This window comes from Aedes aegypti, chromosome 2 (genome assembly GCF_002204515.2).
Source record: "Aedes aegypti strain LVP_AGWG chromosome 2, AaegL5.0 Primary Assembly, whole genome shotgun sequence".
In the NCBI taxonomy this organism is placed as follows: domain Eukaryota; kingdom Metazoa; phylum Arthropoda; class Insecta; order Diptera; family Culicidae; genus Aedes; species Aedes aegypti.
This window is the reverse complement of record NC_035108.1, coordinates 13,720,769-13,739,986: the sequence shown is the minus strand read 5'-3', so window position 1 is coordinate 13,739,986 and position 19,218 is coordinate 13,720,769. Positions and strand designations below refer to the sequence as shown.

Sequence of the window (19,218 nt, the reverse complement as noted above, 5' to 3'; positions counted from 1 at the left end):
AGCTTCTAAACCAGTATATTTTTAAAACAACAAATTTTCTAGTTGAATGAAAAAAATTGTAGTAGATTTTCGCTTCAACAATTTACAATTATTATTTCTATAATTGTGATTTATAGAATCTACAATATTTTTCATTTACGGTCGCCATCATGTATTTGTGAGAAAAAGTGACGCGAATGAAATGAATAGAGCTGAAAGTATATCCGATGAAAAACGATAAGAATTCATTAACATGCTGCAATTTTTTGATTTATCGGACGGTAAGTATTTGAGGCAAGTTAATACTTTCAGAAGACATTTCATTTATATATCACACAATTTATTGTCAGCCTATATGTGCCGAAGAAATGGAAACTATACTTTTAGCGGCAGGAGTAAAACTATAGCACATGAAAAGCAAAAGGTAATTATAAAAACAGTCCATGTAATTAACAAATGAATCAATTTGCATATTTGTTCCAGAATGTGCCGTCCGGGTTGTTCAGGAACGACAACGGCTGGTGAAATTCGATGTGAGCTGCTCACAACCTATGGAACCATCTAGAGATGAACTTTGTTCTAGAACATCACAATCATTTATTCTGATTAGATAAACATGATTATATAATAAACGAACAAGCATCAATAAAAATATCGCCTTTTGCAACTTTGGTTGAGGTTTATTAAAATTAAAATATTATTTTATTAAATGAACAGTTATTATTTTTTGTTTCTACATGACTCATACAGTTACTTCAATACAATGTTTTTATAGATTCAACAAATGATATTTTTGTTTCGAAAAATATATTTTTTGTATTTGACAGTTAGCTGCTTTGAGGCATTTTCAGAAACAACAATATTTATTGTAGGAATAAATGAGTATATTTATTGAAACAACAATAAATGCTGGTAAGCCGTGGGTCTACAATAAAATTTGTTGAACCTATGCAGAAATCTGTTGAATTTACAATATATTTCTCTGCGTGTACTTGCATTTACCAACTTGGCAATCTTGAGTCCTATGGTCCTACAATATTGGTTAAATATGTTTTATGTTGAACAAATAAAAATGACCATTAAATTCGTATAAGGATTTGACAGCGGCGCAGCCGAATTTTTTTCTTCGATTGATCAGATTTTTTGCCACAAAAAAAGGACATATTCTACCATATATTTCTAATTCAAAATAATTTCCCTGATTGTGGCCGAAATTCCCTGAGAATTCCAGGTTTTTTCCAGGTTAAATAAAATTCCCTGATAATTCCAGGTTTTCCAGGTTTTTCCAGGTAGTAGACACCCTGTTTAAACAACCCTTATCTATGTCACATTAAGCTGACCCGCTCCATTCAATTCAAATATGCGTTATTAATAGCTAGCGGAACACACTTACCTATCAACATCCTCATCACTATCATCATCGTCGTCTTCGTCCGCCTTGTTCCGGCCGCCGTTGCGCTTCTTGCTACCACCACCGGACCGCTTCTGGTTCTCGTCATTCTCCACCTCATCCTCGTCCTCGTCCTCATCGTCATCATCGGCTTCGTACGGAACTATACTGATCGATTTGCCACCGTTGTGGTTGTGGTGACCGCCGTTCGTGAGGGAACTGCCGTTGGCCTTCGAGAGCCCAGAGAATCCAGCACCCTTGACGGTCGAGGATAGCGCGGAAGGTTCGCCACTGTCGCCGCCGTGGAAATTCTTCGATGCTGAGAGACTATTGCAAAGTTTAGGCATTGATGGCAGTGAATGTAAATGTGAAGAAGAAGAAGATGCTGCGGGTGATGATGAAGACTTAAAACTACCGTTGTTGTTATTGCTGCTGCCGTTGCCTGCATTAGCAATGCCATTGAAGCTTGTGCCGAATTTGCTCTTCGCATTTGACGAGACCGGAGAGTTTCTCACGAGTTTGCTAGCACTGGACGAGGGACCATTCGGGCAGGATTGTTTGACTGGCGAGGGACAGGAAAGCGACGACGTGGTCGATGAGATTGGAGATACGCGTGAACTAGTGGACGTGACGAGGGCTTCCCCTTCATCGTCATCGTAGCGGCTCAGCCCGTTAGCCAACTTTTTGGTTTTTTCTTGCGTTTGCTGAGGCAACATTGGGCCAATAAAGTTTGACCTGTTTTCCAACTTGCTCGGGATAAGAGGGTTGTGGCCAGAGTTGCTGCTAGACCCATAACCTCGGAGGGTAGACGCGTGTGCAGTCGCTCCGCTGCTGGAATTGGATCCACCTTCGAAAGAACTACTCCCATACTTCCCGGAGGGACTCCCAAATGCGTTTTGGGTACAGGAAGCCGACGTGGCAGTGCTACTGGCGCTTTGTTTAATCCCATTCTGAACACTTTCCAGTTCATAGAAGATTATGTACGCGTTGGTGCTAGTGACGTTTTGCAGCGAAATCGGCCTAACTAAGCTGTCATCGAACACGTAATAGGTTCCACTTTCCGTCCCTCCTATCGCAGTGTAGTGTCCACAATGCTGTGTGCTTCCCAAGTGGGTTACCATCGAAACCAACTTGTAGGTAAGTCTACCATTTGAGACCGCCGATTTGGACGAAAACGGCGTCAAATCCAATCGGGTTTTCAACTCTACATGCTTGTTGATTTTGTTTCCCATCATAGAGAATCTTTTAAGCTGAATGCAAAGAGCAAAGGGAGCACGCTCTAGAGAAAACTGTTTCGTAGCAGCTACCTTTTTCTTACAAGCTTCACACTTGTACTGCATTTCTTCGAGGCGCTCCCGGGCAAAGTACATTGTGAGGGCCTCCTCGATGGAGTTCACCTTCCTGATATCTAACAGCAAATCCTCAAAGTGTTGAAAGGTAGTGGACACGTGATGACAGGACAAGCATTTTACTTCAGACCGAAGGTATCCACCGAGGATCTGATTAAGCGGCGTGGTTTCCTTGCTGTACTGATCCAGTTCTTTGCTATTCTTAAATCGCGCCAGGTAGGATTTTTCCATCGCTTCCACTAGATAGCGGAGAAATTCGTGGGCATCCTCCTGTCGTCCTGGAACCAAGTGCTTGCAAACTAACTGCAGTTTAGAGACCACCAAATACGGTTTTATTGAGCCCTGACTACTATTCTGCGATGCCATCAACGTTTTGGCCATTGCGCAGATTATACATCCTTGACCTGCAATGAGTAAATAATCGTTGGAAAAATTCGTTGACAATGTTTAAATTGCACGTATTAGAGCATAAGTCAATAGTTTTTCATGAAATTTTAAAGATCGCCTAACTATTGGTTGTAGTTAGTGAGAGTGGTGGAAAAGTATAGATGGGAAAGAATTGTGGACAAAATTATTCCAGAACATCTCTGGGTTAGGTAGAATAGAGAACACGTAAATTTCCTTCTAAAGCTGTTTTATTTCCAAATGATAAAACGTTTTCATAGAAAAAGTTAACAGACCCGTAATTTGTGATAAGCAAAGATAGACCAGGGTATTTAGAAATGTACAATTAACCTAAAGCAATATTAACAAATCCAAAACGTTCTCAAATTTTAGCCATAATCTACAAAAATGCAAAAATTACAAGCATGTTTAGGAATAACTTTGTCCACAATACTTTAAAGCTGTACTTTCTCATCACTCATAAAACTACAATTGATAGTGAAGCGATTCTCAAAATTTAATGAAAATGTATCAGCCCCGTAGCCAAGAGGTACCTACCGTTAACGTTGTCCTCGCACCTTTCCCGATGGGCTTTGTCCGAAAGAAGCCAGTTGGCAATGGCGGGGACGTGGAACAGAGCCTGCAGCGTGGAGTTGAGATAGCACGTGTTGCCGACGTTGGTGAATCCGGCTCCGGTATTCCACTTGTGTCCGGTGGCCTTCCAGCCGAGTTGAACGTTTTCCCGCGGATAGAGAACCCGTTTTGGGGCAGGAAGCTGATCCTTTCCGGCTGCCGATGAAGACGAACTGTTGCCATCTACGGAAAATACGAAAACGAGAATTAGAAGGGAATCCGTTGAGCTTTAATGTTGCATCAGGACGCATACGTAAAACACTATCGTTGAATGTGAGACGAGCAAATGATTTGGTAAGGGATTCCATTTATTGGAAACGGTCGGAAAGTTTGTTTTGAAAATATCGTTCATTTGAGGACCGAAATGCGAATGAAACTGTCAAAAGGTCTGCCATGGCCTGTTTTGATCGCTAAATGACAACAATGATGGTGAGAGAAGCACAATGGATATAACCTCACTATCTGGATGGTCAAAATTGGCAATGGCAGTGGTTTTCACGCTCAATGGTGAGGGTGCTCTAGTGTAGATGTAGTTGTGAAACTCAGAGGAAAATAGTCTGCACTCTCTCTCAAAAACACCAATAATATGTGTAAAAATATTCAAATCGGGTAATATTCCCATATGCATTTTGATGAGTTTAGAAAGCGTATGCATGTTCCGTTGAGAAAAACAAAAAAAAAACTGTGTATAACGAGCGTATGCGAGTGTTCGTGTGTTCAAATGTCACTAAGCTCTATTAGCTCGCGCATAGCGAAAAGCCCGAAAATCTAAACTTTTTGCACGACAAAATACTTCCAATTGCGTATTGAGCAAAAATTTAATGCTGCAACTGCGAGGGGGAAGCTGAGAAACGTATTCAAATTCAAGAAACTGTCAAAGTCCATTTTTATTACGTAACGCTAAAATTGGAACTTTTTGACCCCCTCCGTAACGCTTTTTGTATGAAAAATTTAAAATTTTTGTATTAGCCGTAACGCTCGAGCCTACTCCCCCCTCCTAGAGCGTTACGTAATTTGTGGATGCCGCCTTTGGCATGCAGATCTTTTCACGAGACGTTTTAAATCAGCTGATTCGTAAGGTGTTTGACAGTTCTTCTAAGGGAATGACAGCCCCGCATCAGGGATGAGAAGCGACATGTTGGAACAGAAACGTGGGTCTCGTCCAAAATTTCGACATAGAGGGGAACTTACGTTGGGCGTTTCGTTCTCTTCGACATGGAGGGCTTTTGTCGACAAAAATTAATGGATTTAATCTTCTGATATTTGATAGTAAGATGCGCTTATATGCTATTGATGCAAATTTTGAGTCCAATAAGTTTTAAAAAAAACCACCCATGACGAAGAGAACAAACCGACTATAAATACAAATCACCCTAATTCCGCAAAAAAATCTTTTACTGAATTTGCAAAATAGGTGTCTGCCAAGAATCAATTGTCTGTCAAAATTCCAGAAGATTGGAATCACCAGGTATTACGTTACCCTACCCATTGTCCATTGCACGGTGACGTCATCAGAAAATCGCTCTGTTTCCCTCCTTCGGGAAAATTGAAAACAACGGTGCCAGTACCTGTCAAAGTTGACAGGTACTGGCACCATTGTTTTCAATTTTTGTTGAAGAGTGAAAGAGAGAGAATTCCGTCGTGAAATGCCTAATTTGTAGAAGTAAATCTCTAGTTTCACTCCGTACAAGGATTTGATTTTTTTTGTTATATTTTTAGTACATAGTCAATTGAATTTTCAGTTTTATCTACATATTTGCAAAATTTCAAGATTTGCAATTTTAAAGGTATGATTATATTCACCCAGATAATGAATATGTCGTACGTTGCTTTTTGGATCAACGCTTCTACCGCTCTCGGTTCTAGGCCGACGTACGTCAGCGGCCGCGAATCAATAAGGTCTTCGGCCTCCGCGATCGTCGTCAGCAACACTTCATCGGTTATCGTCCGACAGTCGTTCAGCACGGTGAGGCCTGCTTTCACTGAGCGAACCAGTCTCTCCCAAACTCCTCCCATGTGGGGCGCACTGATCCGTGAACTCCTCCTCACTTACGGTTTGCATCTGCTGCACGATCGCTTTGCTTGCTGCTTGGAAGGTCATGCCGTTGTCGGAGTAGAACTCCAACAGTTTTTCTCTACGGCACACGAGTCGCCGTATGGCCATTCGCCGGAATGGCCGCTGAAACGGATGCACTGATCCGCTTTCCGTTCTCCTATCTCTACTAGAAACTCTTCGGAGTTGGAGACCCAGATTATAAATAGTCGTCGACATAGTGATTCTCGACGATCGCCTTCGCTGCCTCCGGAAACTGTCCGACAAACTCCTTCGAAATAAAGTTCTTCACATATTGGTCGAAGCATGACGAACTCGTAGATCCGTTTCTTTTTTCCGTAGTTTGTTCCTTTCTAGACCATCCTATAGAATTACTTTTTCATAAATAAATCAAACTAATTATCCTTGGACATAAAAGTGACTTTAAATCGCAATAATGTTTTGCTAAACCTTTTCTTAACTGACCAATTTGATTTTCTCCTTCTCCGTATTACTCAACAGATTTTCATCCAGTAATCCTACTATCGATTTCCCTAGAGATTCTTTCGATTATTACTTTTTCGTAAATGGTTTTATTATCTAAGAAAATCTCCAGAAATCTCTCCGGAGGTACTTTCAAAGATTTCCTCCGAAATGTCGTTCAGTATTTCTTCCAGATTTTAATTAAAGATTAAAGAAAAATCTCAAGAAAGTTCACAAAAAATATTTTTTTTTATTTTTATAAAAGAGATTTAGCCCTAGGTTACTTCATCTCGGAACCAACGGCTTTACTTTCCTTTCGGAAGAAAGTCGTCACTATAACCTTTTTGTCGTAAGTGACTGTCTCGGGGATGGGATTCAATTGAGGTCCTCGGCGTGTGTTCTAACCACTTCATCAAGTCCGTCGCCAAAAAGAAGGCTTACCAATAAGATTTTTTTTAAATTCCTGAAAAAAATCTGGAATGTATTACAAAGGAAATACTCAAGCAAATTCTGTAGAAATATTCGATGAACTTCTGCAACGATATCCGAAAAATGAACTCATGAGGTTTTGTATTGATTTCTAGATAAGGAATCGAATAAATTCCTCGATAATATTACATGATGACTTCCTGACGGAGTCCCTGAAAAACGTTGAATGGAATCTCTGAAGAAATTTGTGTAGGAATGATCGGAGCAATCACTGGAATGCCGTAGTAGGTTTTTGCTGCTGTGAAGCCTCAACTGATTTGTTGAAGAATGCATGGAGAAGTTACTTGGGAAGTTACATCGAAAACTGTTTGGAAGAACTGTAAAAGTGACCCGTGTATAAGATGCTGGTGAAATGCCTAGAGAATTTTTGGCAGACATCATGATGAATCGCTGGCCCCATTTATTAAGATATTTCTGGGAAAGTTCCAAACATATATCCTAAAATAGGCGGGTCGGGGAAGTAAGTTTTGAAGCAATTCCTGAAGAAACTCTTATGGAAATGGCTGGAAGTGCTAAACTGCTAAAGGATTTTCTGGCACAATTTCTGGATATGTTTATCTAAGGATCCCTTGAGAAATCGATGGATAAATTACAGGATAATTTCTTGGGAGCTTCGGTGGAGCAATCTTCTTCTTCATGGCATTACGTCCTCACTGGGACAGAGTCTGGTTCTCAGCTCTGTTCTTAAGAGCACTTCCATAGTTTTTAACTGAGAGTTTCTTTTGCCAATGTTGCCAGTTTCGCATTCGTACATCGTGTGGCAGGTACGATGATACTCTATGCCCAAGGAAGTCAAGGAAAATTCAGTATGGCTTTACTTTGTAGTCGCGGACTACAAAGGCTAAGGAAGACCCCCTGGAGGAATCGCTATAGGGTAGATTTCCAATTATTGCACAGACTAAAAATCGGCCCAATCCTTGCACACCTATAAGATATACAAGGACTGTACAATATTTGGCGCGTTTGTAGCCTGTGCTATGATTGGCAAATTATCCTAGTAGTTCTGGAGAGATGCCGAGATAAGTCCCTGAATTTTGTGAATGTTTTATTAATCAAAGTATTTCAAATGAAATATTTTGAAAAAAAAACCTAAAGTTTTTTTTTCTAGAGGAACCTGATAAGAAATTCCTGAAAATTGATATATAGTCGCTTAAAAATCTCTTAAGATATCTCTTCACTTCAGAGAATTACGTCAAGAGCAAGATTATTATAATGACAGGTTTACCGATCTTAGCAGTCAGTGGGTGCGCGGTGTGGTTAGCTGCGAGGAAGGCGGAAGTGAAGCTGACGAGTTGGCTAGCTGGCTAGCTGGCGAGTTTGTGTACTCAACCGTTTCTATGGGGTTGTTAGGGAATGTTTATTCCAACAAACATAAACACAGTGAAGTGAAAATTTTCTCCAGCATTTTGTCGCGAATCAAATTTTCGTCGTTAATGTAGTATTCCGGTGTTTTGTGTCGAAGGAAAGCAGATTATTTGAAAAATTGGTTTACAATTGCATGTAATGCATGTAAATGTGGAAATTTCGAATAGTGCAGCGGGTGAGAGCCACCCACCACCGATGGTCTACCGATGAAAGAGAGAATGCGCCACGGTGTCGCCGTCTGACGATGACGGTTGTATTCTTGTAACTTTATATCGTAAGTTAAGTCATTCTACTATCAGTGCATTACACAGTGCAGTAAATACAGATACTTTGCCGCGTATACCACACAGATGTGGGTGTAAAAGAAACATTCTATACCTACTTTGTCACGCCATGCATCTGATATCCAAACAACCCAAACAAACTCGCCAGCTGTCACTTGGCATTTCAAAATGGCGGAATGATAAATCTGACACATTGGGCTACCTCCCTTCTAGATACCTTGGTCAAGAGAACTACCCCTCTTGTGTTTTGTACACAACCTCTTCTTATAAGTTCAATAACTCTAAATTTTCATTAGTTGATGTTGGTACCCACAAAATAGACTCATAAAGGGGATTGATGATATTAGTTTTTGTTACATTTCCTACGCTTACATTTGATCCGTTTTTTTTTGTTTTAAGCTAAGTATGCTGTTTCGCCCAAGAAAAGTAAAGACATTCCTTTACTGAATGGGTCAAGAAAATTTCTACAGAGAGCCCCCTTTGAAGTGACATTTCTTCTCAACTGCGTACTGCGATCAGAAAAATGAGATTTTCTTGACCATTTCTTGGAAGAAATTTTCCACGCATAGAGATAGGCGATTCCTTTTCTTGTCAGTAGCAAACCAGTCTTTAAGCAAAACACATCCGGAGTCAGCAAATACACATGTAGAGGGGCAAGGGACAATGTGATAATTAAATATACTAGCAGTTTATTCTGCCGATTATATCGCTTGATCTTTTGAATGTTTAGAAGTATGAAGAAACATGATCCTTCATCCAACTGGCAAACTTGAGACAACAGTGAAGCATAACACAAACTACCAAAAACACTGAGTTCAAACAAATATGAAGCCTTTTGTAGTGCTACACCTTTAAAACAGCAAATTGGCCCCATCTAACCTTCGCTGTGTTATGATCATGCACTGAGAGCAAAAAATAGGATATCGAATGAAGCAATTATTAACCAAGACCACACGTTGATGGCTATATGTCCGACTTGAAACAACACAAGCACACTGTTTTTGTCACTATTAATCTCCATGACGATTAAAAAAATACAATTTCTGATCAATCATTACTTACCCATCGCATCATCAGTTTCGAACACGGGTTCGCATGCCGAAGGACTCAATTTCCCAGCCGAGTTGCCCCCAGTCATTCTAACTGCTCTACCGACGAAATTTTTCCCCCCAAATAGGCGCCAAAGCTCCAACCAGACTTGCAATATCAGCTGATAAAGTAGCAGCACCCTTCGTTTAACAATTCGCACGACCGACACAACAACCGGTGGAACGATGACCACAAAGGGATTCCTCGGTGGCGCGCGGGGCGGTTGTTTCTTCTGGGAGGCGGTGCTTCGAGGCCGAGGCCGGGACCGTGACGGGCGGGTGGAACTCATCGCGTGGCAAACGAAACGGAAAACCAATCGATACCATCCGGAAGGTCATAGCTTGGCGTGGGTTTGGGGAAGGGGGCTCTAGACGAGGCCACCACCGTGCAACAATCCTACTTCTTCGTGTCTAACGGCCGTGTTGCTGGACTATTACCGCACACAAGCAAGGGGAAATAATTGCACTCGTCGTCTCTAAAGACTTGTACTTTTTTTTTCCTTTCGATTGTAGGTATTGAGTAGACGACGAGCAGTCGGACGTTCGATGAGTGTAATTTCACTTTCTTCCTTGAAATGTTTGTGCGCCCTTTGGGGTCAACATATTCACCGGACTACAGTGACTTAATTTCATATTCGTACAGGGTAGTACTGTGTTCATAGCAAGTTGTTGATAACTATCAAAATGGTACATTTTACTTTAGCATTAAATCTAATTTCCGCTCAAGAAAAGTGAAAATTTGTGCGGAAGAAATTTTACTGTCGAGATATTTTCTACGGTGAGCTCCATTTGAAATGACATATTTTTTCAACTTCTACTGCGATCAAAGAAAAATGCTTTTTTTGACCATTTATTCTTCCGATTACCTCTCTTTTCAGGTGCATAATTCCCATAAATTTGCAAAAAAAGCAACATTATACGAATGAGGTGTTGATCGAGAAGATAATACTAAGTTTCTGTCTCGAACGATAAATGCCGCTAAGAGTGTAAAACTATCGAACACAATCAAATTGAATCATAGGCTAGATTTGCTTAGATTCCTGCGCAAGAATTCTACACAATTCTGGAAGGATTATGTAGTAATTTAAGGTATGCAGAGTTCTAGGATCAGGCTTCTCACGAAATTTCTAACAGAATTCTGTTAGAATCCAATCATAATGACACACGGCGATTAAAAGATTGGAATTAGAATACAGTCGCCTCTCCACATCTCGATATCGAAGGGACCATCGAGATAGGGAGAGATCGAGACATAGAACAAATTTTTAACGAATACTAGATTGAAAATCACTCCGTTGCCAAGAAAATCAAAAACAAACAGATATCATTTCGTCTTCGCAAATTGTTTTGAATCCTTAAAATCTAGTCTAGTAACCTTTGATAATGGGCATATCGACATACGGAGAGAAAATGTGGAACGAAAATCACATCGAGATATGGAGATATCGAGATAAGGAGGATATCGAGATATGGAGAGTGAAAATGTATGCAGAATGAAGGGACCGAAAAAATCATCGACATAGGGAGAGATATCGAGATGTAGAACATCGAGATGTGGAGAGTCATTATTATAATACATGCATTAACAATAATGTACGTTTCAGTTCGACTTACGGGAATTTATAGCAAACATTATGCGACATTTTTTATATTTGTTTCGGGTTGCAAATCTCGTTAATAAAGATAATAATAATAATTAAAGTTTCAAACATGTCTTCGTCTTGGCATTACATCTTCACTGGTACAGAGCCTGCTTCTCAGCTTAGTGTTCCTATGAGCATTTGCACAGTTAATAATATTTTGAGATGAACCAGCCAAGGGCTGAAAATCTCATAAATATAGATAATAATAATAACAGTTATTAACTGAGAGCTTTCTTTGGCAAAGGGGGAAGTCAAGGAAATTTCCATTACAAAAAGATCCTGTAGGTACCGACCGAGAATCGAATCCAGACACTTTCCACTCGGCTAAGGAAGGTCGAAACTAGAAATTATAGGGCAATGTTGTACAGGACTTGAGCAATCATAGAAAGCATTGAAGATTCATTTTACGTGGTTTTAGTGATGTTTATTTGAATTTTAATGGGTGTAGAAATATGGAACTTGATCTATTTAAGATGCAAATTCCACACTTTTCAATTACTTACTCCAGAGATTAAAGCAAATAAAATGTTCATGATTGTCAAACAATACTTGACATATGTGATCTGGACTATTATTTAATAGTTTTTACCAACTCATTCGATGGAAACTGCCCTGTACGAATATGAAATAAATTTACTGTAGAAGTGTAGAAGTCTACCGCGTGAGGTATTTTCGGTTTCAATGTAGAGCACTATTCTAATTATACTTTGCATACACGTATTTTAAATGTAACACATAATTGAGATTCCACTATACAGGAACATCTAAAATTCCCATATTCAGCGTTCCCAACCTCGTTATCACATATCAAGTAGATGGTAAAAACTTTACTCTCCGTTATCAGTGCGATTTCGGAAGAGCTGATAAGAGCACCGAGAGCTGTGCGGAAACGAAACGTGATGTGAAGAACGTAAACACTACACCAGCGCAAGCACTCTTCTTCCTTTTGGTGGGTTTCGCACCGACCCGTGGTGAATATCACAGAACTGTCAAAAGAACAGTCATCATTTTCCCAGCGCGGCACTTTCGTCGAATCGCATCGCAGCAGGCGGTGCTCGGGTTTATTTTTGTTCTGTGCCTCTCATATTCACACACCGATCCGAAAATTACGACCAAACGCAACTAGAATTTAGGTCACCAACGTTATTCTGTTCTTCCGACATTCACCGTCAGTAAACCTGCGCTTCAAACAGAACGACTCTTCGAAAAGTTTGATTTAAATCGCTGAATTTGCGCGAAAAACTGCCAAAGCCCACAACAGCGAAAAGAATCGAACCGAACTCTGCCGCCACACGCGAAAAGACCAGTCATCCGTCACTTAAGTCAAGTCAAGGAAAAGACAACGAAAAATCGACGTCGGCATCGCTGACGGAAAAAAGGGCGCCTCCGACGAGAATCCATTGGTTGGAGTGAGAAGGAGATTGGGAATGACTTTTTGTCTCACTCGCACGCACATGTTTGCCATCCGTGGTGAATTATTTCCGCTTTCTGAATCGTCTACCGGTGGGGTTATTCTTATTAGATTTTTTCGGCGAGTTGAAGGAATATGGAGTAAATTTGTTAGTCAAAAGCGTAGTTACTAATGTTGCATCGAAAGTAATTACATATATGAGCAGTTACATCTAACCAACATAAAACATAACAATCATTAGTGTCATGTTGACTTGGTAACCAGCGCCACATATCGTGTTGGTTGGATTCATGTTGGATTTTCCATATACATGCAGTGCAATTTATGAACGTGTGTGGTACATGAAGTAAACTCACCACCACAGATGTAGGTCTGAACAGTGAGAGTAAATTCAAGTTTTCAATCACAGTATTATGCATCCGGTAGAAATCAAGACCAACATTTCAATACAGTACCAGATTAACGGCCTAACTGATAAATGTAAACAAACTGAGTTTTATTCACCTAACACTTTACTGGATAAATTACAATCATATAATTCACATCTGTTCCTTAAAAATAACGTTTTTCACGAAATAAGTGAGAAAAACATAAAGGCGCATTTGATATTCTCTGTCGATACAAACTCTGATGTCAATTTCGCCCAACTTCCCCCTTGCGGTAACCGGGCGCATTTGAGATTGAGTGTGGCAGCAGGGCGCATTTAAAACTGAGTGTGCAGAAGGTCGATAGTGAAGAAGGTTCGTGTGAAAGAGCGTAGCAAAACGGCGAAGCTGATGATTGTCAAACCAGAAGGACGAGGTCAAAAGGCGCAATCGCTGCTGTCAAACTGAAGGAGGCGAAAAACCGAGGTGCGCAACAATCCTAAATTTTGATGAATGGCGCATGATGGATTTTTATTTATTTTAACATGTTATTCATAATATGTAAATAAATTAAATGTTTTGCTGCAAAAGTAATATTGTAACGGTTCCTACAAAAATGCATCATGCGATTAAATTGATCAGAAACATAATATAGAATAAAAATTACATCCGATGAACTTCAAATCTATTTTTCTGAGAATGTATTAGGCTTCACATTCGCCCTAATTCTGACTCTGTATTGATTTATTTAAAATTATTGTTTTCTCGGGCCATGAGCGTCGCAGCTAATATGTGAATAGTGCGCTGTGTTCATGAAAATCGTAAGAATGCAGCGCCACACCGAAAAACTGATTTCAAAATGCAGCGAGTTGAGGCGCGGCGCGAGTCTCGCTGGCGCGATCCGGTTTGGTGGCGGCGCGACAATACAATATTCAATGTTCTGGATTTACTCATTGTGAAGATAATAAATTTTTAGAGGAAATCAGGGTAAAACCGACACTGTGGGTAAGATCGACACCCTTTGATTTTTCATGTTTTGAGCAGAGTTTCATGCAATTTCCACCACGCTCTATCTTTAAGCTAGGTATGCTGTTCCGCTCAAGAAAAATAAAAATTACTTGCAAGAAATGCTCAAGAAAAGCATTTTTATTTGATCACAGTACGCAGTTGAAAAGGAATGTCATTTCAAATGGAGCTCACTGTAGGAAATTTCTTGACCATTTCTTGGGCAGAATTTTTTTACTTTTCTTGAGCGGAACAGCATACTTAGCTTTACTTGTGAAATGTTGTGTTTCGGATGACATTACAACTGACGCTACCAAAAAACTGCCAAAATAAACAACAAAATCATATTGGATAACATAGAAGCAGAAGGAGTTGCAATATTTCGCTGTTATTCTGTTATTTCGTATGTGAAATTTTTAAAATGTAATTTTGTTCTGCGTTCACATCTTCATTTACTATTATTACGTTCATAAAACACGAAGGAGAATTCATTTTTTGATAATAAATCTTCGAGCTGTTTAGTAGAATACCTATAAGTAGATGACAAAACCGAATTTAGTACTATACCATTTAATTCCACTAGAGTTTGTATCCTTTGACAGATACGCGTATTTCGACCTCAACTGTAAGGTCGTCTTCAGTGTCGTGTACTAGACTCGACTTAGAGTCGCACGACACTGAAGACGGCCTTACAGCTGAGGTCGAAGTACGCGTATCTGTCAAAGGATACAAACTCTAGTGGAATTAAATGGTATAGCACTAAATTCAGTTTTGTCATCTACTTAATTTATTTTTTGTTTTTTTCGACAGCTATGTCCACTCGGGGTCGACACTTTCATTTGGGGTAAAATCGACACCTTTCTTTGCTTCATAATATAACTTCAGGGAATTTTTCTTGCCGGAAGACTTCCTCTGTAGTTTATGTGAATCTCTATTTTCGAATTCCAGTGAAGCTCATGGATGGCGAACTTTTTAACATGCAAAATAAGACACTTTATGACTTGCCACAAGCTATCATTAGGTATTTAAAAAAATATTTCTTTGTTTTTTACGTTTAAACTTATTTGAAGCTTGAAGAAATTTTTCTCATTTGAAATTGAAGAATTAATATAATTTGAATTGTTTTCACCTAAATTAATTTTATTGTTTACTTGCGGGCCCGGCAAACTTCGTCTTGCCATCAAGTAGGCTGTTGAAAATCGCTATGGATCGTCCCATACAAAATGACAGTTCCGTTCACGCTCGTTTTTTCGACTTTCCCGGTGAATATCCTGGGATTTTTATACAAACAAACACGTCGGAACACTTGACGAGCAAAACGGAAAAATGAACATTCAAATCGGTTGACCCGTTCGGAAGCCATTTTGTGACATACAAACACCACTCCATTTTTATTTATATATAGATTTACAAACCATGAGGTTCGACAGTTTATAATAACTAAACATAATTACACTTTTTTGTCTTGTTAAAATAACACAGTATTTATTTTTGAAACCAACCATTCGCCACATCTTCATCTTTGTAAACATTCCATGAACACAAATTAATTATATTCATGTGTATTCACCCGAACTTTATAATTTTAGCATGGGACCTATGAAATTTTTACATATATTTAGTGGATCTTTGGCCTTAAGGTGAAGGTGAATCGAAGCCAAAGTTCAAATTTTCAAGAGCACGGATCTGGAGAACCAAACACCCGTTTGAGCTGAAAACCTAATCGATTGGTCATCACCAGCTAGTGACCAATCGATTAAGTTTTCAGCTTAAACGGATGTTTGGTTCTCCAGATACGTGCTCTTGAAAATTTGAACTTTGGCTTCGATTCATCTTCACCTTAATAATTTACGTAATATGTGTATAATCCTTTAGAGGAAGGGTTGGTTGGTTGGTTTGACTTTATTAACGAGATTTTTAGCCCTGGGCTAGTTCATCTCGGGACCAACGGCTTTACCTCCCCTCCGAAGGAAGTCGTCACTATAACTTTTTACGTCATAAGTGACTATGTCGGGGATGGGATTCGATCCCAGGTCCTCTGCGTGAGAGGTGAGTGTTCTATTCACTACACCAGGTCCGTCCCCTTAGAGGAAGGGGTTATAAAAGTCGAATGTTATGTTTGATGCATTTTTCTAATATGCCATGTGATGGTTTTACCCTGAGACGAGACTCGCGAAGACGGTCTTCTTTTTCTGTGATTGCTGAGTTTTTTTTCTTATTCCACTTTGTGCATACCAATTATGCGCATGCGCATACCAATAATGCGCATGCTGTTCAAATCCTCACATGAACCTCTCAGCAAAAAATGATTAAGTTTGCATCACATCGAATCATAAATAGCCATTTGAGTGAAATTTCATGCCAGCAAACGTAGCAGACATTAGAAATAATTAATCTTCTGCTTAGATTTATCAGCAACTTTGGAAAAAACTGCTCCGCCGACTGAGGTTTTTAATAACAGTTTACTTTGAACACAATACTTTTCACTTTTTCAGCCATAAAAACGGTGGGCTGCATTTGACGTTTCGTGAGAGGGGAATCTGGGCTGCATATGACGTTGATATTTTTCCTCTTCGCGAGTCTCTCTCAGGTTTTACCCCAACAGGGTATCGATCTTACCCACAATCTCAATTGTCTCACCTAAAAATGATGAAATATTAATTTGATTTAAATCACTATATAAGCTTAATATATCATCCAGCGATCGCAAGGATTGATTGATTTATAACCAATATATGATTCTACAACAATTTTAGGTTCGTTCAACAACACAATCAATAAGCTTAGGGTGTCGGTTTTACATCGAATTCCCCTATATTATGTAAGTTTTTGTATAGAAATGTCTAATAGATAAAAAATAATGATTATTAATTGAAATTGTTTGGTTTGGGCTAGTTTTGGATTGGATTTGTATTGGAATTGAATTTTTGTTGGACATGGATTAGATTTGGATTGGATTAGGACTGGATTTGATTTTGACTGGATTGGACTTAACTGGATTTAAATTGAATTTAAACTAGATTTGAATTGCATTTATACAGGGTTTGGATTGGACTTGGTTTGGTCTGGTTTGGCATAAGGATAGCGGAAGAATAAAAGCGAGAACTAATGGCACGCAACCATGATCTGCGCCACCTGAGTAAATGCAGGAAATTAGTTGCTATTTACCACATCCTACACCCCGCAACAAAACGGCGTTGCGGAGCGTAAATGCCCAAACGCAATGATAGCGGTACGGAAAACGAAATCGGTGCCCCAGCATGAACTATAACATGCTTGACACTTGGTTCACTTTCATTCATATCGGTCGATATGGTGTGATTCATTCTGGTCGAACCGGTTCCGCTGTCGTTGCGTTTGGGCCTTAAAAATCGACCGCTAATGGAGATGGCCCGCTGTGGACGCAGAACTGTAACACAAGTGCTGGACCAAAGCTGTGAAAATGATCATATGCTTGCAGAACCGTTTGCCAACAAAGCCCTATCGTAGACATCGTTCGGGCTCTGGATTTGAGAGAAGCCTAATAGCAACCACCTCAAGATTTTTGATTCCAAGCATTCATTATAAGAACATGACACATGATTTCAAAGCTAAGGTAGCAGAACATGTCTTTACAGAGGGTCATACAATTACGACGGCGGATATCGGATTTTTGCGAAATGTTTCTTCACCTTGGAAATTTGATGTAGCTGAAAGTCTGGTAATTTGCAAACAGGTACCTACGACGCTACTCAACAGGGACCAAAGCAACGGAAATATGTGGCTTTTCAATTAAGTTTTCAGCTCAAACGGGTGTTCGGTTTTCCAGATTTGTGCTCTTGTTGAGGTTTGGATTCGATGTGCTCATAAGAACACTAAGCTGAGAAGCAGGCTCTGTCCCAGTGGGGACGTAACGCCAGAAAGAAGAAGAAAAAACTACTTTTAACTTTGAATTATGAAATAAAGTTTAAAGAACTTCTAAGGAATGCCATAAGTCAAATAAGTGGTATAATACGGCACAACTTGTTTTTTTTTGTTTGGGGAGGTCATATCGAACATTTGTTCCTACACTCCTCCCCGATGTGGGTACGTCATTGCAATTGGCTAAATATGGAAACAAGGAATTAATAAATTAATGAAGAATATACAATTTATACTATTTTTAGATAGGCCCCTTTTAAAATTGAATAAAATAACCCCTAAAAATGCGTTTTGCATGACTTTTAGAATTTGTAGGGGCAGTTTACGTGAAAATTGATACGAATGATGAATAATCGAGTTTGTTTACATTTTGCAGTTGGGCTCTTTTCAAATGTTTCGCTGGAATTTCAAATTCCCGGGTTTTTCACGGTATTTAAAAAACATTCCCGCTTTAAGCCAAAATACGTTCTCATTTACCGTTTCAAACGACTTCAAGTACGAGTTCGTTGGTCATACACCGAAGAATTCCCATTAGGGTTAGATAGAAATCAGATTTATGCACATCAAAAAATTTTGCGGGTTTCCACCGTTTTTCATATATTTTAGTCTGATCTTTGTAACGGTTGGTCGTGGAATTCGTTATATAAATGTTTTTAGTGTAAAAAATTGACCATTGGATTTATTCCATTGAATTGAATGAATCATAGTTTTTTTTTATCTTTATCATGACGAGAGTTTTACCCTGGATCGTAACCATCATAGTTTTAAAAAGAATTCACAGTCTTGATAGACTTTAAAACGAGTTTATCAATAGACCATTTCCGTGAAAAAAAATTATTGGCTTATATATTTTTCGGTCAATTTACTGAACAAACTTTCCTAAGGAACCGATATGTTTTGGAGCCTTTAACTATTAGAAAAAAATGAAAAACTTGCGGCACGTTATTTCTCGCGATTATTAGCGTGTAGTAATAGTAAATCGTCACTCAACTAGCAAGAAATCACATTGATTGATTTGAGTACTGAGAAATAGGAATTGGGCTCCGCTGGTTTCGTCACCTCCGTCCTTTACGGTTCCTGAGGTCTCCGTAATCACCGCGGAAACCACCTTCACCGCTTCGGCCAGTTATGACCGCACCCGGCGAACAATACACGGTTCTGTAACGCAAGGATTGTAGTCAACAGATGCCTGATCTCTCTGTTTTTGTGTCGACGAGGATTGAATAAGCCGGAAGATTCCCGACATTAGGCAGCAACAGTTGCTCAAAATTTCCCTGCACGGCTGTTGCTGCCTCAAGGCGGAAATCTTCCGGATCAACAGCCAACAGATAGATTCAGGCATTGGTTGTTTTGAATAGGGTCCTAAAGGCCTGTCCCAATTTTAATGCCAGACGCTTAAGTTTAGGCCAAAAACACAT

The 19,218-nt window shown here is 39.4% G+C and overlaps 1 protein-coding gene across 6 annotated transcripts in view; it reads right to left on the bottom strand.

Moving 5' to 3' along the window:
- LOC5575754 (ubiquitin carboxyl-terminal hydrolase 36) overlaps positions 1 to 19,218 on the bottom strand; it is a 55,058-nt gene that overhangs the window by 18,029 nt on the left and 17,811 nt on the right. Inside the window, exons 1-4 of one of the 6 annotated variants that reach the window (XM_021839919.1) lie at positions 12,262 to 12,443; positions 9,451 to 10,152; positions 3,661 to 3,918; positions 1,373 to 3,122 (exon numbers count right to left, since the gene is read on the bottom strand). In XM_021839919.1, the coding sequence (XP_021695611.1) occupies positions 1,373 to 3,122; positions 3,661 to 3,918; positions 9,451 to 9,766 (2,324 nt within the window). In that variant the 5' untranslated portion in view covers positions 9,767 to 10,152; positions 12,262 to 12,443. Of the gene's footprint in view, positions 1 to 1,372; positions 3,123 to 3,660; positions 3,919 to 3,988; positions 4,112 to 9,450; positions 10,153 to 12,261; positions 12,444 to 19,218 lie in introns of those variants that run through there. The other 5 variants (XM_021839920.1, XM_021839921.1, XM_021839922.1 and 2 more) reach the window with 5 other exon arrangements.